The sequence below is a fragment of the Syngnathus typhle genome, linkage group LG17, assembly GCF_033458585.1.
Source record: "Syngnathus typhle isolate RoL2023-S1 ecotype Sweden linkage group LG17, RoL_Styp_1.0, whole genome shotgun sequence".
Lineage (NCBI taxonomy): Eukaryota > Metazoa > Chordata > Actinopteri > Syngnathiformes > Syngnathidae > Syngnathus > Syngnathus typhle.
This window is the reverse complement of record NC_083754.1, coordinates 10,788,794-10,810,752: the sequence shown is the minus strand read 5'-3', so window position 1 is coordinate 10,810,752 and position 21,959 is coordinate 10,788,794. Positions and strand designations below refer to the sequence as shown.

General features: G+C 45.6%; 2 protein-coding genes across 6 annotated transcripts in view; both read left to right on the top strand.

Annotated features, from left to right (window-relative positions):
* Positions 1-1,177, top strand: part of cldnk (claudin k) — a 1,744-nt gene extending 567 nt beyond the window's left edge. Inside the window, exon 2 of the mRNA XM_061304224.1 lies at positions 238-1,177. Within this exon, the coding sequence (XP_061160208.1) occupies positions 357-1,004 (648 nt within the window). The 5' untranslated portion in view covers positions 238-356 and the 3' untranslated portion in view covers positions 1,005-1,177. The remainder of the gene's footprint in view (positions 1-237) is intronic.
* Positions 1,178-2,488: 1,311 nt separating this feature from the next.
* Positions 2,489-21,683, top strand: hgs (hepatocyte growth factor-regulated tyrosine kinase substrate). 5 transcript variants are annotated; one of them, XM_061302492.1, is made up of 20 exons: positions 2,489-2,695; positions 4,120-4,204; positions 4,285-4,360; positions 4,467-4,559; positions 5,008-5,125; positions 5,212-5,264; positions 5,570-5,638; positions 5,784-5,908; positions 17,826-17,934; positions 18,019-18,117; positions 18,175-18,273; positions 18,343-18,381; positions 18,507-18,671; positions 18,866-19,079; positions 19,153-19,325; positions 19,554-19,694; positions 19,846-20,029; positions 20,106-20,239; positions 20,382-20,564; positions 20,783-21,683. In XM_061302492.1, exons 1-20 carry the CDS (start codon positions 2,659-2,661, stop codon positions 20,906-20,908), a joined length of 2,322 nt encoding a protein of 773 aa, XP_061158476.1. In that variant the 5' UTR covers positions 2,489-2,658; the 3' UTR covers positions 20,909-21,683. The 5 variants fall into 5 exon arrangements, with proteins under 5 accessions (XP_061158476.1, XP_061158475.1, XP_061158473.1 ...); XM_061302491.1 differs by having other exon boundaries at positions 17,823-17,934; XM_061302489.1 differs by having other exon boundaries at positions 5,002-5,125.
* The last annotated feature ends 276 nt before the right edge of the window (positions 21,684-21,959 follow it).

Sequence of the window (21,959 nt, the reverse complement as noted above, 5' to 3'; positions counted from 1 at the left end):
CCACAGGCTGCCTGTCAAAGACTGCCTTTCTCTGTGCTACTCCCTGGAATCAACAAAACAGGACTGGGCGCTCCAAATACTTACGATAACTGTATGCCGTGAATCCGTCCATTTTCGGCTGTGCTTGTCCTCAGCGGATCCCCCCCCGGAAGTAAAAAATGACCAAAACTCAAACGGGAGACCTCGCCGTAGCGTGCTTCAACGTCATGAACCAATTGTTTCTGGGCTGCTTTTTAGATCACCTGCACAGTGACCTCATCACCTGAAAGCAAAGGACTAAGCAGGGGAACCCATTTGAAGACGTACACTCGACAAGCAGAGTCTTCTTTCCAGCGCGGCAGGTGCGTTCGAGCGAGATGGCCACAACGGGCATGCAGCTGGTCGGCCTCATCATGTCCATCCTGGGCTGGGTGGCCGGGGCGGTGGTGATCCTGGTGCCGCTGTGGCGGGTCACCGCCTTCATCGGCAACAACTTGGTGACCGCTCAGATCATCTGGGAAGGCCTGTGGATGACTTGCATCGTGCAGAGCACGGGTCAGATCCAGTGCAAGGTCTACGACAGCATGCTGGCGCTGCCCAGCGACATGCAGGCCGCCCGCGGCCTGACGGTGCTCTCGGTCATGCTGTGCGCCGTGGCCCTGGCTCTCGGGGTGCTCGGGGTCAAGTGCACCAAGTGCGTGGGGCTCAGCAGCCTCAAGGCACGCATCGCCCGTATCTCGGGGGTACTCTTTGCCGTGGCCGGCTTTCTCTTCCTGGTGCCCGTCTGCTGGACCGCCCACTCCATCATCCGGGATTTTTACGACCCGCATGTAGCCGCCCCGCACAAGCGTGAACTGGGCCCGGGGCTCTATGTGGGCTGGGGGGCGGCAGCATTGCTCCTGGTCGGTGGCTCTCTGCTGTACGCCGGCTCCAGTCCGCCCGGCGCGCCCGGCTCACCCGCCTTCAGTAGCGGAGAAAGCAGCCCCCGTCGGGCACCCGCCTCGCAGGTCAAAGGCTACGTCTAACACCGCCGGCCGGCCGGCTCCGAGATCCGTGACGATGAGCCTGTTTCACCCCCCTCTTGATATTTAATATTTCCCAGCAGGCTTAGAGAAAATTGAACTCCATGTATGATCAAATAACCTTTTCCTCCATGTATGTATGCCATTGTAAATTACAATAAAACATTTGGCCTTTACTCGTATAAAACATTTTTCTTGTGCCATTTTTGCCAAACACTGACTACACTAACATTCAAAAGGCTTGGGATACATGCTTCAAAACAAAAATCACAATGTAAACACAGAAGCGTACGGCACTCGCCTACTAATATAATTATAATGAATAATAATGACTAATGAATTAGTCTAGAGTTTAGACTCTAGACATTATTTTTGCGGTAGGGTAGGCTTGGCTTACAATCTATCAACAACAGTGTGTTTTCGTCTGTGAAATGAAGCCATCCTCGCAAACATAATTTTTTCTTGCTTGTTTCGAGCACGCACCACAGTGGCTTTTGCCATGGCCCACGAGAACCATCGAATAATGCTTGTTGTGTCATCCTTGCCATCCTCCAGCCTGTACAGAGGGAACAGAATGCAATGCAATCTTATATTCTGCTTAAAATAAACCCATATACTATGCTCTTTTGCATGCCGATAACAGCAGCTGGAAAAACACAATTCGAGTTGATGATGCACCAGATAAACAATGAGCCCCAGTGATGCGGGCGGGTGCCAGGTAGTGACTCGCACAGGACCGACGTCAGCCTGAAACAAAGCTGATTGGGGCTCACTGTTGAATACAGTAAGGCAAGTGAGTCATAGTTCAAGTGACAATAGACAGTAAGGAGGTGCCAATAAATCGCTAATCGGGGCAGCGCGTCGACCGGAGCTACACAGATCTGGTAGTGCCACTGAATGGGATTTTGAATTTTCATTGTTGGATTCATCCCCGCAGAAAAAGAAATGCTGAGAAATAACAGATGAAGTTGTAATACGTTTCTTTTTTTCTTTTTAGCTTTGGACCTTCGATTTCTCAGCCCATTTAAAGTATATATTTTTATATTATTCTGTCACTATGCAGTTTGAACATGGGCGCTGCACTTCTATACAGTTAAATTAGATTAAAATACACTGTAAATGAATTGTTTTTAGAAGGAACTTTGCGTAAAAAGTTAGAAATCTACTAATCTATGTAAGTCCATAAAAAAGAACTGAACTAAAATACAAAAAAATGGCCTCAATTCTTGTGTGGTTTGAAGGTGCATAGTGATATTCTTTTTTCTTTCTTTTTTTTATTCACAGCTGCGTGGCATGGAGACATTCACAGTTGTCCATTTGCAGCTAGGATAAAGTTACGATGCAAAACATAAACGTTAGTTACCATTTTTAAAGTTAGATACCTGTAATTTATATTCATTTTTTTGTACGTCATTGACTCGAGTCAATGTTGTTGTGTTGTGTATTTACGCTAGAGGGCGCTAACCCCTTCGGCATGTTGAATTTTGTGCAGCGGAAGTGGGAGCCAGTGGACAGCTGTGCGTTGTGTTTCAGTGTTCGGTGGCTACTTGACGCTAGCTGTTAGCCACCGTGCTAAAACGGTGAGAAGCATAGTGAGTGGGGAAAATATACAAACACGCGCACGCATCGACAGCGACTTGAAGACTTTCGGTCAACTATGGGCAAAGGCGGAGGTACATTCGAGAGGCTGCTCGGTAAGTCGCGCTCATAATCACTCATGTTAGCAGTCGACTTTGTGTGGTCAAAGTCCGCTGATTTTCAACAGTATGTCGTTACTCACTTACGCCGTGGCGCTAATGCCAAGCTAGTTTTAGCCTGACTGCTAACAAAACCGGCCGCCGAAGGCCCTGATTAGCTCGCTCATGTTCATAAGAGGCGTTACAATCCAAGATTGTGTCAACCGACGTTTGAAGAGAATAATGGCGTCCATTTTATTAAAGTGAGTCGTACGTGCGACAAGAACACTAGTCAGTTTGAGCAAGTAACGTTAACACACGCGTCATTCGCCTCCTTATGGAAATAAAGCAACGTCAACATGACGACCAAGCTGTGATTCAAAATGATTGGTAAAGTTCGAATTCCTCTTTTGACCACGTCAAGCTTTTCTTCTGGATCAGATTGTCTCGCAATAAAGAACCCCCCCCCCCCCCCCCCCCCACACACACACACACACACACGCACGCACACACACACACACACACACACACACACACACTCACCCTAAACCAAACTCTACCTAAAGCTAAGTGCCACCATCATGATCAAAATAGTCTGTCTCAGTGGCAAGACGGTTTAAAGCAAATGTCAGTGTGGACTTATGTCCAGCCACAAACAGAACAATGTCAGTAGTTTTCCCACCGAAGGAGTCAAGCGTCAAACTGGCTTTAAGTCAACACAGGCCTGTTAAAGCCCAGATTTGTGTGCTACCCAAAATATGACACCAAGATGTTTTTTGACAACTTGAGATGCTTCGTCATCTTATGCAAAATTAAGCCATTGCTCTTCTTTATGTTACTTGGCCTCGTGACCTTTAAAATGGTCAAAATCCCCGTCTCCTTAGGTAACGACTGTAAAATAAAATCAAGATGGCCTTTGAATTCTGGTCACCAGCTCAGTGGCCTAGTGGTAGAGTGTCCGCCCTGAGACTGGAAGGTTGTGGGTTCAAACTCCGGCCGGGTCATATCAAAGACTATAAAAATGGGACCCATTGCCTCCCTGCTTGGCACTCAGCATTAAGGGTTGGAATTGGGGGGTTAGATCACCAAATGATTCCCGAGCGCGGCACCGCTGCTGCTCACTGCTCCCCTCTCCCCCAGGGGATGGAATAAAATCACACGGGGATGGGTTAAATGCAGAAGACAAATTTCACCACACGCAGATGTGTGTGTGACGATCATTGGGAATTTAATGTTTAATCTTAGTTTGAATAGAAACACATATTAACATTACCATCAGGCGGCGTTGAATAAAGCTCGCAATCCTATCGCCATTGCCATTTGACAATGCTAAGAGGAGCCTGCGATGGAGCAGCTCGCTCCCGGAGATGCTCAACGTGCTCGTCAATGATAATTACAATTTGTCGGTTCGCCGCGTCACACCCTTCTGTGATTATTTCCAGATAAGGCCACCAGTCAGCTGCTGCTGGAGACCGACTGGGAATCCATCCTACAAATCTGCGATCTCATTCGACAGGGAGACACTCAGTCGGTCACTCCGTCTTGAGATGATTGTCTTCTCCCACGTTTTTTTTTCTGATTGAATTGGTCGATGTCCTTGCCATCAGGGCCAAGTATGCTATTGGCGCTATCAAGAAGAAGCTGACTGACAAAAATCCACATGTGGCCCTCTATGCACTTGAGGTAAGATGTTTCCGTTTGAGGGGAAAAAGCACACTTGAAAGAATGTCATCTTTATGCGCCGTGTTGTTGCCAATGGCATAACAAACGATGCTTCCTCCCTCTTCAGGTCCTGGAGTCAGTGGTTAAGAACTGTGGGCAGACTGTTCATGATGAAGTGGCGAGTAAACAAACCATGGAGGAGCTGAAGGATCTCAGCAAGGTGATGTGTGCATTTGATCCAGATGCAGGCGAGCGCCAGTGCATTTTGTCCAAACTCCTCCCAGCTTGCCAACATTTGATGGGTTGTCACGACGCTCGGCAGCGCGTTCGATGGAACGGCACCTCCATCCGTTTCGCGACAGCACAGTGGTTTGAAGTAACACCACCATCATGAACGCTGCAGCAGCTAATGTAGAGCAATGTGAAAGCGCCAGGAAGGCCGAGCCAGGCGGCCTTTGCGCGCGTGACGCACAAATTGAAATCAACGTGGCATTGGTGTCGTGACCCAAATGCTGCAAATTGATTTGCCAATGCTATTTACCATGGTAATTGTGTTTCATGCCAGCGACTGAGCAGACCCAACACTTTGGCCAAGATACTGTGTCCGTGTGTGTGCGTGCACGCGCCTGTGCGTTTTGAAAATGTCATTTTCCTTGCACCAGAAACAGACGGAACCAAACGTCCGTAGCAAAATCCTCTACTTGATCCAAGCCTGGGCCCACGCTTTCCGCAACGAGCCCAAATACAAAGTGGTGCAAGACACCTATCAGATCATGAAAGTGGAAGGTAGGTGGCTGTCTTGGAGCTCAGTCGACCCGCTTTTGTTTGGCATGGTAGCGAGCGGATGACGTCACAAAGCTTCTCATCCACAGGTCACGTGTTCCCTGAGTTTAAGGAGAGTGACGCCATGTTCTCCGCAGAAAAAGTAAGATTACCTCCATTTGGGAGGGGAGTGTGTTTGTGTGGTTGTATGCTTAGCAAAAAGCTGTGTAGCAAAGTGTGAGGCATTTACCTTCGCTTTTGGTTCATTTGTTTGGCCTCGGGAGACCGCGGGGCGCATACACTTGGGTGGCACGGAAAAAAATGTGAACCACTTCGCCATTGCGCTCGGGGACCAGATTCGGCTATTGGTTCGAGGGGCCGCTGTATTTGTTACGGCTATTGCAAGAGGAAGCTCAGTTTTTTCTCGTGCCCCTATCAGACATAGCATGCGCCTTTTTGTCGGTTCAGGCCCCGGACTGGGTGGACGCTGAGGAATGCCACCGGTGCAGAGTCCAGTTTGGAGTGATGACAAGGAAGGTAGGCGGGGCGTGCCTGTAAATGGGCCATGGCGCCACATGGACCTTGCCACTGCTCTTTCAGCCGCTGCTTGTAATCAGAGGCGTTGATGACCTGCGCTCGCAGCCTGACCCAGATTTTGCGCTCTCTCTCGTCTTTTTCCAAGCACCATTGCCGAGCCTGTGGCCAGATCTTCTGCGGCAAGTGTTCCTCCAAGTATTCCACCATCCCCAAGTTTGGGATCGAGAAGGAGGTCCGTGTGTGTGAGCCCTGCTTTGAACAGCTTAACAAGTGAGTACCTGGCCTACGTGGACTTTGGCTAATCCGCACACTTGAGGTTTCGAGTTTGCAAAAGACGCGATGGCCACGGCGTCACAATACGGCCTTGTGCGGCATGAGAAGGCGTGCTCAGCGATTGCCAAATTTGAATATTTAATATTTTCAAGTGCAACCAGTAAATAAGCCGATTTGTTGTCTCTTGAAAGTATCTTGTTGCGGCTCCACACTTTGGGCCCTTTTAAACAGGAGTGCAAATGTCAGTATTGACACAAGTTGATTAAAAATGTGAGCCTGTAAATCTTGTACTCCTAAAATTTCAGGGAAGGAAGCACTGTGCTCCTAGTTTAAAATAAAAAAAAAAAAAACTTACTACCGTATTGGCCCGAATATAAGACGACCCTGATTATAAGACAACCCCCTCTTTTTCAAGACTCAAGTTTGAAAAAAGACTTTGAACACCTAATTTAATTTTTATACAGAAAATGATTACCGTATTTTCCGCCCTATTAGGCGCACCGGGGTATAAGGCGCACCTTCAATGAACAGCCCATTTTAAAACTTTTTCCATATATAAGGCGCACCGGCCTATAAGGCGCATAAAATAGAAGCTTTACTGCAACAAACTGAGGTTGACTAGGGTTGCGGTATGCACCCACTAGCCAATAACCAACGAGCCCTCTGTAAACAATCGCGTTTCTCAAACAATCTCCTATAAAATGATTGGAACTGACTAAAGTTCAATCTAACGCATTGGTACTACTTACCTATGTTTCCCTTCCATATCGATCCGTAGATTTACTCGAAACATGAACAGAGCAGCCTATTTTGACATGAAATATCCTCGCGCGTATAGCAGCTATCGTTATAGCATTAGCCATCCGCAAAAACCCATGACCCTCAGCTCGCAATCTCCCATGAGCCTCAGCAAAGTGTAAACAAACAATCGCGTCTCTCAAACGAGCTCTTATAAAATGATCAGAACTGACTAAAGTTTGATCTAACGCATTGGTACTACTTACCTATGTTTCCCTTCCATATCGATCTGTAGATTTACTCGAAACATTAACAGAGCAGCCTATTTTGACATGAAATAGCCTCGCGCGTACAGCAGCTATCGTTATAGCATTAGCCATCCGCAAAAACCCATGACCCACAGATCGCAATCTCCCATGAGCCTCAGCAAAGTGTAAACAAACAATCGCGTCTCTCAAACGAGCTCCTATAAAATGATCAGAACTGACCAAAGTTCGATCTAACGCATTGGTACTACTTACCTATGTTTCCCTTCCATATCGATCCGTAGAATTACTCGAAACATTAACAGAGCAGCCTATTTTGACATGAAATAGCCTCGCGCGTATAGCAGCTATCGTTATAGCATTAGCCATCCGCAAAAACCCATGACCCTCAGCTCGCAATCTCCCATGAGCCTCAGCAAAGTGTAAACAAACAATCGCGTCTCTAAAACGAGCTCCTATAAAATGATCAGAACTGACTAAAGTTCGATCTAACGCATTGGTACTACTTACCTATGTTTCCCTTCCATATCGATCCGTAGAATTACTCGAAACATTAACAGAGCAGCCTATTTTGACATGAAATAGCCTCGCGCGTACAGCAGCTATCGTTATAGCATTAGCCATCCGCAAAAACGCATGACCCTCAGCTCGCAATCTCCCATGAGCCTCAGCAAAGTGTAAACAAACAATCGCGTCTCTAAAACGAGCTCCTATAAAATGATCAGAACTGACTAAAGTTCGATCTAACGCATTGGTACTACTTACCTATGTTTCCCTTCCATATCGATCCGTAGAATTACACGAAACATTAACAGAGCAGCCTATTTTGACATGAAATAGCCTCGCGCGTATAGCAGCTATCGTTATAGCTTTAGCCATCCGCAAAAACCCATGACCCTCAGCTCGCAATCTCCCATGAGCCTCAGCAAAGTGTAAACAAACAATCGCGTCTCTCAAATGAGCTCTTATAAAATGATCAGAACTGACTAAAGTTTGATCTAACGCATTGGTACTACTTATCTATGTTTCCCTTCCATATCGATCCGTAGATTTACTCGAAACATTAACAGAGCAGCCTATTTTGACATGAAATAGCCTCGCGCGTACAGCAGCTATCGTTATAGCATTAGCCATCCGCAAAAACCCATGACCCTCAGATCGCAATCTCCCATGAGCCTCAGCAAAGTGTAAACAAACAATCGCGTCTCTCAAACGAGCTCCTATAAAATGATCAGAACTGACCAAAGTTCGATCTAACGCATTGGTACTACTTACCTATGTTTCCCTTCCATATCGATCCGTAGAATCACTCGAAACATTAACAGAGCAGCCTATTTTGACATGAAATAGCCTCGCGCGTATAGCAGCTATCGTTATAGCATTAGCCATCCGCAAAAACCCATGACCCTCAGCTCGCAATCTCCCATGAGCCTCAGCAAAGTGTAAAGAATCGCGTCTCTCAAACGAGCTCCTATAAAATGATCAGAACTGACTAAAGTTCGATCTAACGCATTGGTATTACTTACCTATGTTTCCCTTCCATATCGATCCGTAGATTTACTCGAAACATTAACAGAGCAGCCTATTTTGACATGAAATAGCCTCGCGCGTATAGCAGCTATCGTTATAGCATTAGCCATCCGCAAAAACCCATGACCCTCAGCTCGCAATCTCCCATGAGCCTCAGCAAAGTGTAAACAAACAATCGCGTCTCTAAAACGAGCTCCTATAAAATGATCAGAACTGACTAAAGTTCGATCTAACGCATTGGTACTACCGTTTTTTTCCGTGTATAGTGCGCAAAATTTACCTAATTTATTGTCCTAAAATCTGGGGTGCGTATTATACATGGGTACAAAGAAAAAAAAGTTTAATTTTTTTATTTTTTTATTTTTTTTTATTTATTTTTTTTAAAGAAAGTCATGGTACAAAAAAAACAACAGGACTGACCGACAAAGTCGTGGAACAAAAAGACAGGGTGACATTACCAAAGACAGGAACAGAATGACAGTAACACATGCAATGATCCAACGGTGAGCGAGGGGCAGACAGGACTTAAATACAAAACACGTTACATCGATTGAGGTGACACAGGAAGAGAGGGGCGACGCGAACAGAAACTATGGCAACCTAGACACATAGCAAAACTGGGGACGAGACATGACAAATCTCCCCCGAAATAAAACTCACCTTTCTTCTTGTTTGTTGTCAATCGCGCATCGCATTCAGCCATCCTGGCCAACACGCTTAGTCAGTAAAATACATAATTGACGACACATCGTTTGATGCGATGGTGCAATCCTTGAGGGTGTGTTATTGTCAAATATTGTTTGTTTTTAATCTCCATCGCGGACCGGACGTCATACGGAGGCCGCCATTACAAATGCACAGAACGGATGCGCAAGACACGTCAGCTATATTAAGAGCGAGAGTTGTTTTCTTCCTATTAGTTTCAATTCACAGTTTAATTAGCAGTTTCAATCAGCAAATAACAAAATGCGTATTACAGGCAAAATTTTATTTCACAACACTTTGCCTTGTTCCTTTGGTCTCTGCTGTTCATCCTAAAACACAAAGGCGCTCTTTAAGCAATGCGACAGTGAGCGCCCGGCGCGCTGCGGTTGCGCGACCGCACCAAATTAAGCTCCCTGCGCAGCGCGCACTGAGGTCCACTTAAATTTTAGAAAGTACATCAGGACTTTAAAAATATCTTCTAAATTTCAGCGACGGCTCTGTCACAATAATGCTACCAGCGCGGTGCAGTTGGGCAGTCGGCGGCGTGCTACGGTTGAGCGTTCTCTCTCGCGCGCTCTCTCTCGCTCTCGCACACACGCACACGCGCACACACGCAAACCGGATATCATACGGAGGCCGCCATTACAGATGCGCAGAACGGATGCGCAAGACACGTCAGCTATATAAAGAGTGAGAGTTCAGTTCTCTACCTAAATCCGTATTACAGGTAATATTTTATTTCACAACACTTTGCCTTGTTCCTTTCGTCTCTGCTGTTCACTTCAAACACGCTCCATGCGACCGCAATGCTCTCGTATCAGACGCTTGCTCGATCACCTGCTCGTTTGCTGTCCCGTGCGCGCACGGAGCGCGGTGGTGCGTTTACGGGCAGTCGGAGAAATCAACGCCAACAAAAAAAATTACATCCAGCCTAGTTAAGACCATACCAAAGACTATAAAAATGGGACCCATTGCCTCCCTGCGTGTGTGACGATCATTGGGACTTAAAAAAAAAAAAAAAAAAAGATTTTAAAAATTGGGTGCGTATTATACATGGGTACAAGCTTTTTTCCAGCATCAGCATGCCATTTTTAGGGGTGCGTACTATACATGGGGGCGCACTATACACGGAAAAAAACGGTACTTACCTATGTTTCCCTTCCATATCGATCCGTAGATTTACTCGAAACATTAACGGAGCAGCCTATTTTGAAATGAAATAGCCTCACGGGTACAACAGCTATTCGGTGACGCCCCCTGACTACAGTTACCGTAATGCTGGGAAGCGATGCGACCTTGTAATTTACTAGTCGTACTAAAAGGTACTAAAACATTTTGGCAGAGCACTGTGTACAACCAGTATGGATCAACAAATTCATCACTTGATCCATATATAAGGCGCACCGGGCTATAAGGCGCACTGTTGACTTTTGATAAAAATTTAGGTTTTTAGGTGCGCCTTTTAGGGCGGAAAATACAGTACATCTGAAAAATATGATTATAACAATATATTCGAGAGAAAAAGCATGTTTTTTTGCCTCATTCAAATCATGCAAAAACTGTCTATCACATCTTAATATCTGAACATGTAAAGTGAAGAGCTATCACATTTGTAAATGAATGGCTTCTGGTTTTTGAAATGTAAATAAACCAATCTACTGTGATAAAACGACAAAATTGCAATAACCGCATTAACCATGAAAGTGAAGTCTAACTGTAGTCTTGAAACAAATCGGAATAAGGAAAAACATTGCAATAAAATAATGCAAACTGCTACCGCTATTGTTGTGGAGCGCAAGGTCTGTAGAGGGCAGGGTTGTCCAAACTACGGCCCGCGGTCCAGTTTTTGTTAGCCCGCAGCAAAGAAGTACTGGGCAGGCTAACGAGTTAGCGGAAAGATGCTAATTCGCGATCGTGCTAACACGTGCAAACGGACCTCTAAAGGAAATTAAACGAACATTTGGAGCAATACTACATTGTCCTAAAGCAGGGGTGGGCAAACCTTTTGACTCGCGGGCCGAACTGGGTTCTAAATTTGGACCGGAGGGCCGAACCAGGAGCAGATGGACGTAGTGTTTGTGTGAAGTAATAAAAGCGACCTGTAAAGGCCATTGCATAAAAGATTTTGGCCTTTAGTAGGTAGTAAAGCATGGATATTCCAAACGAGTTTTTTGAAAACAAATACATTTATTAACAGCATTAAAAAAAAAAAAAAACACTAAAAAACTGCTATCAGTGATTTTCATAAAATACGAGACTGTTGTTATGAATAACAGTCTCCATCACTTCAGTGCCTGCAGGTCAGATTAATGAAAGATGTTTATCTTATGAGATCACGTCAAACGGCAAACATTCTGACCAAATATATCATCTTGAAGAATCGGCGAAAGCATACATCCAAATAAAGTAATCAAAACGGCAACACGGTGATTTTCAGTGGGAACAGTGTTGTTGGTCTCCCTTTGCGTCATAGTCTGGAGTAAAATTTGTTGTGGCAATTCTTAGGAGAGATCCGAGGTGTTGGTCCGTTTACCTCGATCTGTGACTGGTTGATGTTGATGTGGCTGAACGTCACGTCGCGTACGTCGAGCCAAATTAAACACTCGGCGCTGTCTCCACTTTGCTTTTCCTTGGGCGACTCATTTTAATAGAAGGATTCCAGGGGAAGGTTTGTTGGTGGCTTTAGCGTAAAACTGCATCTGAAAGCTCAGCGCGCGAATTACAAGAATGCTGTCGTCACAGCCCACGCTCTAAATTCGGGACTGATACAAATAGAGCGCGAGTGCGCCATGTCCGTACTACTGAGTATGTGCACGCACTTGTGAGTGTGCACCGAGCTTTCTGACACGGCTTCCGGTAGTATATGCGCAGGCGAGTGGTTCCCCATCTACTGGGGAAACGCAGTCATTGCAGGCAAAATGACCCAAACGGGTTAATACAATTTATTCAGGGTTGGCGGGCCGGATTAAACGGTCCCGTGGGCCGGATGTGGCCCGCGGGCCGTAGTTTGCCCACTTTTAAAAAAGGCACTAGTGTACGCACTGCAATTGTGTGGGTACTCCTTGCCTTCTGCTGGCGTGTGGGAAAGTTTTGTGCCATAATTCCTCAATTTAGAAGTTTTATTTTGACTTTTAATTCTTTTTTTAAATTTGGGAAAAAAATCCACAATGTAGTAAAACCGCGATTAACAAACCGTGATGTAGCGAGGGATTACTGTACATCACTGAAAATCAAGGCAATTGTGTTTGTCTAATTTGTAAAGAGCCGGTTGCCTTGTTTAAGGATTTCAACTTAAAGAGACACTATCAGACTAAACACGCGAACACAAACGACCAGCTAACAGGGAGTGACCGCGCTGATAAAGTGAAGCAGCTCCAAGCTGAACTGGCATCACAACAGCGATTCTTCACACGGGACTGTGAGTCAAAAATAAATATTACTAAAGCAAGCTACGAAGTGGCCATGTTAAGACTGTTGATGTTATGGACCTCTAAACCTGACACAAACTATTATTTTCTGAAAGATAATGTAAATGATGAGCAAAATTCACTAGTTTTAAGTTTTAATAATAACAGACAACTTTGCATTACCGTAATTTTCGGACTATAAGTCGCACCGGCGTATAAGTCGCACCAGCCATAAAATGCCCAAAAAGGTGAAAAAAAACATATATGTATATGTCGCTCCTGAGTATAAGTCGACCCCCCACCCAAACTATGAAAAAAAACGCGACTTATAGTCCGAAAATTACGGTACTTATAACTCCTGTTTAAAATGTTCATGAGGCAAAAGTAATTTTAAACTCATGTAAATTTAAGGTATTTCATACAGTTTGTTCAATGTTATCTGACTCTTCAGATATGAATGAAAGGCAGAATTTGTGTTTTTAGAGTTGTTCGCATCTGCCTGAGTGACTCATATTTGGTTATTTTGTTATTTGAAAAATAAAGACAATTGTGACAATGAAATTTGTTTTATAACAGTGTGTATTTGCATGACATTTTTGTAGTTAAAAAATGTCCGAAAAAACTATTGGCCCCCGGGCCCCTTCACTTGATCAAATCTGGCCCTCCTTGCAAAAGGTTTGGACACCCCTGGTATAGGGGTTGGCTCGGATGGTTATGTTCTTTTCGACCCCAGGTGTTGGTCATAACACAGGAGGGAAGACGTGGTTCACAGTTTTGATTGCTTTACTGAATTATTGGCAAAAAACGGATGAGAATCTTCCACGGATCCGCAAATTTCTGTGGGGTTTTTTTGTCGGGAGTATCATTTTTGTGAATCGTGTAGATCCGTTGAGAAAATGGTTTTTATATATGGGGGGGCAGCAGTATTGCGACAACAGCCGCCTTATTTTCGGCAGCGTTTTGGCGCTACTTTCGTCATATAATTTTCCTACTCATTTGCCTAATTAGCAAAGGTTTTAGCCAGCATGGCGAAAGTTTAAGAGAAAAGAGACGAGGATCCTGCCAGGGAAATAGACAAGTCGAACGGGATCAGGAACTGGTTCAGATGGGCATGGCTCAAGAGCAGCGTCATCTTACAACTTGGAACACAGTCCGTAACCACCTGCCTGACGGAACATATCCGTAAATTAGATGTCCCGGGGAAGGTTTTGTACATTCTTTGTCAAGATGTGATAAGCTATGGAGGTCGCGGCGCTTCGAACATTAAGGCAAGGCAGATTTATTTATATAGTGGATTTCACACACAAGGCAACTCAATGTGCTTTACATAAAAATGATTAAAAAACAAAGAACATAGAGCATAAAAATGGGAAAAAAATACAGAATATAATGCATACAAAATCAAGAATAAAAAATTCGAGAGGATTTAAGAATACGCTGTGGTAAACAGTAACATTTTTAGCCCTGATTTGAAGGAGCTGACAGTTTGAGCAGACCTCAGATCTATGGGAAGTTTGTTCCACAGGTGAGGAGCATAATAACTGAATGGTGGTTCTCCTTGCTTGGTTCTTGTTCTTGGGACACACAACAAGCCAGTTCCAGAGGACCTGAGAGGTCTGGATGCTTCATAAGGAACAAGTAGATCAAGTATGTATTTTGGTCCGAGACCATTCAGCGTTTTGTAGACCAGCAGTAGGATTTTAAAATCTATCCTTTGACTCAGCAGCTGCCTGATGGATTTTTTGTTAAGGCCTGTAAAGTTACAATAATCCAGTGCTTCTCAATTATTTTCTGTTACGCCCCCCCCTAGCAAGAAGAAAACTATTCGCGCCCCCCCTTCCCCACCGTGACTATCCTAACTTGTCTTGTAAGTCGTAAAATGTTGCACTGTGGCAAACGTTACAGAAGTAACAATGAGAGCGCCACTGCCCCCTGCTGTGAAGATTCGCAATTACACTTTATTCTAGTACTGCCAAAAAAAAAAGCCTGTTCCCCAGGGTCACACGCGCCCCCCCAGGAATAGCTTGGGGGGCGCGCCCCACTATTTGAGAAGCACTGCAATAATCTAACCTACTAAAAATGAATGCATGAATAAGTTTTTCCATATCTTTTTGAGACAGAAACCCCTTAATTCTAGTTATGTTTTTCAGGTGGTAAAAGGCAGATTCAGTGATAAACTTAAGATGGCTGTTGAAGTTCAGGTCTGAGTCAATAATTACAGCAAGATTTCTGGCTTGATTTGTAGCTGTCAATGACATAGAGCGAAAGTGAGTGCTGATCTTTTCATTTTTAGGTCCAAAAATGATAACCTCTGTCTTTTCTGCATTTAGCTGGAGGAAATTCTGGCACATCTACTTATTGATTTGATGAATACAGTTACCCAGTGCGAGTAGGGGACTATGGTCTTGTGATGACACTGAGATAGAGTTGTCATCGGCATAAGTATATGAGATGTTGAGATGTTCCATAATCTGAGCTAGGGGTAGCATATAGATGTTAAGAAGTAGCGGTCCCAGAATGGACCCTTGGTAACCCGACATGTGATCTTGGTTCTCTCGGACTCATAGTTTCCCATTGACACAAAGAAGTCTCTTTATTGTAAATAAGATTTGAACCATTGTAGCACAGTGCCGGTAAGTCCCACCCACTTTTCCAATCTGCTGAGTCGTATGTTATGATCAACTGTATCAAAAGCAGCACTGAGATCCAGTAATACCAGGACAGAGGATTTGCCTGCATCATTATTTAGATGAATGTCATTTAAGACTTTTAAACTACAGTCTCAGTGCTGTGGTGTGGCTGAAATCCAGACTGAAATGTGTTGAAAAGATTGTTTTGCATCATAAAAGCATGAATTTGCTAGAAAACAACCTTTTCAATGATTTTCCCCAGGAATGGTAGGTTTAATATTGGCCTGTAGTTACTAATTGTTGTGGCATCCAGATTTGTTTTTTTTCAAAGAGGTGTTATTACTGCAGTTTTCAAAGCCTGGGGAAACTGGGCTGCTTGAAGAGAAGTATTTATTATCTGGAGTACATCTGGAGCAATGCAGCTAAAAACAGTTTTAAAAAAGTTGAAAGGCAGAGTATCAAGGCTGCATTTTGTAGGTTTTAATTTTGAAACCATTTCTGTTAGTTGTATAATCCATGAGGCTAAAATGTCCTACATTGACAATAGGACAGGAAGACGCAAGTGTTATCGTTCCGGAGCTGCACACTGCTTGTCTTATCTGTAATATTTTGTCTGTGAAGAAGGCTGCAAAGTCATTGCATGCCTTGTTAGACAGCAGTTCAGGAGGGGACAGACGCTGTGCCGTTAGTCAGCCTGTCCACAACAGAAAAAAATGTGCGGGCATTATTGCTGTTTCTATTGATAATCTCAGAAAAATATGATTGCCTTGCATTCTTCAGTTCCTGGTTGTACCTGTGAAGACTCTTTGTTGATGTAATAAACCTGGAGTTTGTTTTTCGCCACCTATGTTCTGCTTGTCTACATACTCTTTTCTGAGCTTTAACCAGTGTGGCATTTTTCCAGGGTGACTTTTTCCTTCTTAACAAAACTTTGGGCTTAAGTGGGGCGATAGAATCAATAACAGTCTTAACATTGGAACAAAAACTGTTGACAAGGTCGTCACTTAGAGCCGAGGGAAGGGTTGGTGATGGTGTAAAACCCTGGGTGAATAATGCACAGGTGTCATCATTTGTACGACGCTTTCTGATTACCTGTGCTTCCCCTTTCATTGGGTTAGCTAGGTTGGTCATTTTAAACAAGACACAGTAGTGATCAGAAAGAGCAACATCATTTACCACAACCTCGGAGATGTTAAGCCCTTTGGAAATAATTAGATCTAATATGTGACCTCTGTTATGTGTTGGATCTGTGACATGCTGGGAAAGCCCGAAATTATCCAGAATATTTAGAAGTTCTTTAGCACATTAAGGAGCACATCACAACCCCCCCCACAAAGGTACGTTTTTACTTTTACAAGTATGTGGGTAACATGATGTTACATGTAAGCTAATGTTAGGCTATTGTCATGATAGCGTTAAAGAATAAATCTTCATAGATAGATAGATAGATAGATAGATAGATAGATAGATAGATAGATAGATAGATAGATAGATAGATAGATAGATAGATAGATAGATAGATAGATAGATAGATAGATAGATAGATAGATAGAAAGGTGTTGGAAAAAATTAACAGTTTTCATCAAAAGGAAAAACTCCAGAATTGATTGTGCCATTTTGATGTATTATATTCACATTGGTAGCCCACCAAGCAGGAATATTTTTTTAACAAAACTGTTAAAATTGAGTGATGAAATTACCGTAATTTTCGGACTACAAGTCGCTCCGGAGTACAAGTCGCATCAGCCATAAAATGCCCAAAAAAGTAAAAGAAACATATATAGTAAGTCCGGAGTATAAGTCGCATTTTGGGGGGCAATTTATTCGACAAAATCCAACACCAAGAACAGTCATGAACGAGCAACAACAGGCTAAACGATAGGTATGCTAACGTGACATAAACACAAACGAAGAGCTGAGAATGGCCCTGACATAACATTCAGTTATTTAAAAAAAAAAAACTATTACATAAATAACACGTTTATAAAACCATCCGTGTCACTCTAATTTAGGGGTGTCCAAACTACGGTCAGTTTTTATTGGCCCGCAGCAGATTCTGAAAACATAATTGAACTAACTACATAACTAACTGCGCGTAACGGTTCCGCAATACTAAATAACCATAAATGAAATACTCTCGGCAACACACCAAACATAAGTCATCGAGACAACAAAATACATTTGCTGGCGACCGTTAGTCGCCGCGCCGCTGCATAATGGCTACTCGTCTGATGCGAGGCAAACTTAAAGGGCCGTACCGGAGCTGTCAATCAAACGGCGCACACACGAAGCAAACCGCGATCGGACAAACATCACAACAGTGGACAGTAGTAACAATGAAATGTATATACTCACTTTGTGTCAAAGACGCACATGATCACAGCAACTGACTCTCACTCTCTCTCTCTGACATACTCAGTTGATACCAGCAACCTTTAAATTAACGCTGCGCACAAGTGAATGTGTATAATGTCTAGACCCCGAATGTAAGACGACAACCACTTTTTCAGTCTTATTTCAATGCAAAAAACATCGTCTTATATTCGAGTCAATACGTTTTATGTGTCGTGCCGGCTGTCGCTCCACAAAGCTTTGTGTTTGCTCATTCACAAGTCTTTCTCTCCTCCCACCCAAGCAGCCACCCTTCCTCTCCTTCGCTTAGAAAAGCCGAGATCAAACCGGTGTCCGCCAACGCTGCAGAGCTGCCTCCCGAGTATCTCACCAGCCCGCTCTCCCAGCAGTCGCAGGTAAAGAAACAAATTGTGCGAGCGCCCAGTACCGCCGGATGAAGCCAAAGAGAATCTTCCCTCTTGGTCTCTTTCGTCACCCAGATGCCTCCCAAAAGGGACGAGGCGGCTCTGCAGGAGGAGGAGGAGTTGCAGCTGGCCATCGCCCTCTCCCAAAGTGAAGCCGAGGAAAAAGAGCGAATGGTAGGACACCGCGCGGCCGCCATTCCTTCGCTGTGTCTTAAGAAGCCTCCCGTGCAGAAGCAGAAGAACTCGTACCACCCCGCGTATCCCAAGGCGGAGCCCACCCCGGTCACCTCCTCGGCGCCCCCGGTCGGCACCCTCTACACCGCCCCCGTGGTAAGGCGCCACCGTCGTCTTTTGTCTTCGCAAAGCTGTACATAGCTTTACTGACTCTCTTTAATTTAGAATTCCTCTGCTCCCACTGCTGAAGAAGTCGACCCTGAGGTAAGGTCGTGTTGCAAATTCAGGTTGGGATCGAACGTTCAGCTGAATCAGGCTTCATGAATTCAGTTTTCCTTTCTTTTGTTTGAAATCCACGCATCAGTTTCCTCTGTGTGATCTTGTTTTAGCTGGCCCGTTACCTCAACAGAACGTACTGGGAGAAGAAGCAGGAGGAGGCCCGCAAGAGTCCCACACCTTCGGCGCCAGCTCCCGCGCCACTGGCTGAGCCGGCGCCGACTGCCGGCCACCCCATCGAAGCTCACGCGCCCATGCAGCCCGTCGGCATCGTGGAGGTATCCAGTCATACTTTGTTTGTCAAGATTGATCACAAGTTCTCTTCTTTCAACCGGGTCGAGATGTGGCCGGCGTGAACTGGGGTGCGGCAGCTGGAAAATGACAGATTTTGAGGACAACCGCCATTGAATCCATGTTGTTGGAATTGGCACGGCGCTTTGCTTTACTTCCCCGAGTATGGCTGCCTTTCCAGCAGCAGTACCAGAACGGGGAGTCGGAGGAGAACCACGAGCAGTTCGTGAAGGCCCTGCAGAATGCCGTCACCACCTTCCTGAACCGCATGAAGAGCAACCACATGCGCGGGCGCAGCATCACCAACGATAGCGCCGTGCTGTCTCTATTCCAGTCCATCAACAACATGCACCCACAGCTCCTGGACATCCTCAACCAGCTGGACGAGAAGCGACGTGAGTCATGTGGCCGGGCTTTTCCCCTCCCTCCTGCTCTGCGTGTCGTTCATTTTTCGCACGGCACCGGCAGTATACTACGAGGGGCTTCAAGACAAGCTGGCTCAGGTGCGGGACGCCCGGGCGGCCCTCAATGCGCTGAGGGATGAGCACATGGAGAAACTGCGCCGCGCTGCTGAGGAGGCCGAGAGGCAGAGGCAGATGCAGCTGGCGCAAAAACTGGAGATCATGCGGCAGAAGAAGCAGGTACAGGAGCTCACCGCAGATGGGATACCACACAGCACCCGCTGGGAGGGTGGGATGAATAAATGTATGAATGAAAGGCTGAAATGCTGAATAGGCTTTTGAGGTACTTAATGAATAATTACCACCAACAGCATCTTCAAATGGCACAACACGGAACAATGGAAAAGGCCGTTTGTCATGAAAGCGCGCAAGTTGCCGAGTCGTCACTCTTCTTCCTGTGCCCTGTAGGAGTACTTGGAGATGCAGCGGCAGCTGGCCATCCAGCGCCTGCAGGAGCAGGAGAAGGAGCGCCAGATGCGTCTAGAGCAGCAGAAGCACACCATCCAGATGAGAGCTCAGATGCCCGCTTTCTCTCTGCCCTACGCACAGGCACGCGCGCACACGCAAAGCATTCCTTCGCCACATAAGACACCAAGTGCTTGTCACAAGTTAACTGTGAAACAAAATAGTAAACGGCTTCTGTTCAAACACTAAAACGCTCCACCACAGCAAAGTAAAAGTCAGCGTAATTCTTCGACAGATGCAGTCTTTGCCCCCCAACGTAGCAGGCGGGGTGGTGTACCAGCCTGGAGCTCCGCCCAGCTACCCGGGCACCTTCAGTCCAGCTAACTCAGTGGAAGGCTCCCCTATGCACAACCTCTACATGAACCAGGCAGGCCAGGGCGCGCCGCCGCAGTACCAGGCCGTGCCAGCTGCTGCCTCAGGTAACCTGAGGAGGCCTCGCTTTTCACCTCCACTTGATTGCTCTCTCCTCATTCATTCACTCACGCTTTGGTCCAGATCCCAATTTGGTGAATGCATACATGTACCAGCCCGCTGCCAGCAATGGACAGCCGGCTCCTCCTAGTCAGGCTCCGCCGGCCGGGGCTGTGCCTTACTCTAACTACCAGGCAACACCCTCGCAAGGCTACCAGGTCTGCTCAAATCAAGACAAATGCATTTTAGTCAGGTTTTAGAACAGTCCCTGCTCGTTCCCAACACCAAGCAGCATTTGGCTTGATTGTGCCCCCCCCCCCCCCCCCCCCCCCCCCCCCGTTTTGTTTTTTTTTTGCTTAGAATGTGGCGTCACAGGCGCAAAGCTTGCCCCCCATGTCCCAGGGTGCGCCTGCCAATGGCATGGGCTACATGGGCTACCCGACCTACAGCATGCAGAACATGATTTCAGCGCTTCCGGGGCAGGAACCCAACATGGCCGTCCAACAGTCGTACATGTCCGGCCAGCAGCCTCTGTACCAACAGGTTAGTTCTTTCTTAGCGTTGCAGCCCCGCACCATTTTTTGGCTTTCACTATGTAGCAGCCTAACTGCAAGCCAGCGTTAGCTTTTGGGAATAGATACAATGAAAGTTCTCAAAAGTCAAATCTTGCTTTAGAAAGTTGGAAGATCTAAGCTCTGACCTTATGCACATATTTTAATTCTTAAAAAAAACAAGCACAATGTCTGGGTTTACTGCTTTAGGTGGCTCCTCCTAGTGGCCCTCAGCAGCAGCAACAGCAGCAGTCGCCATTGCCGCCACAGCAGCAGCACGCCCATCCCCAGGCAGTCCCTAGTAATGCAGAGGCACAGCTCATCTCTTTCGACTGAACGCTGCCGCTGTTCGTGATGAGGCGACTCGCACACTACGACTCCACCCACCCCAAACACACACACACACACACCCTTCTCTCTGTCTCACTGTCACATCCTAGTGATGTGAAATATTGTGATGATCTCTAGTGTGGGAGTGAGGGAGCTAACTCGCATCTCATGACCTCTTCCTTGTATTTCCTCCTTCATAAATAGTCTCTCAGTCGCGAAATGAAAAAGAAAATAACTACAGGGCAAAAAATTGGCTCGGATGCAAACATGCATGTTTGTGTTTGTATTCCATATTGTAGCCTGTCTGAATACTGAGTTTGTAATACACTGAGAGGTGTTAAAACAAGCGCGTGTCTTTAAGGAGCGGCTCGGAATGAACGGCACAAAGTCAAGATCGCAAGCTTAACATTCCGCACGTTGCGTCTTTCCTCTTCGTCCTTTTTGCCATCTACTGAAACTAACATTGAATCTTCTGTTTTGGCATTTCCTTGTCCTGAATTGTTTGCAATATTCCAAACGAGTTGGGAGAAGGTTCACGGTTGAAGCGCTGAGGCTGAGCAAAACCGATCCTAAAATACACACACGTGACAGCCCTCCCACCGTACGTGCCCGCTAAGACGCCAGGACTTCCGGGACAAGTGGAAACGCTTTTGCTCCATTGATGGCCGCTCACCAATCAGCTCCCCCTGTAACTTTGTGGTCCTATTTAACTCCATTGAAGCCATCTGTCTGGCTTGCAAGTAATTTTAAATTTATATTTAATAAAAATCTTCTTACTGTCCACTCGCTTCATTCTTGTCGTTCCCCGTTGTTTGGCTCAAGAACACACGCAGTTCTCATCAGGGCCGGTTCTAGGAATGCACATAAGAGGGGGCAGTCAGAAATGTGAAGGGGGCATGTTCTTTTTTTTTTTTTTTACAAATTTTTAACACTTAGTGTTTTCTTCACGGCAGTTGTTAGCTGTGTGTCCAGATCTCAACCTGGAGAAGTGGATTGCACTCTGTCAGGCCTCTACACTAAAACCTGTCCAGCTTGGGTGTCCCACCTGAAGATTAAA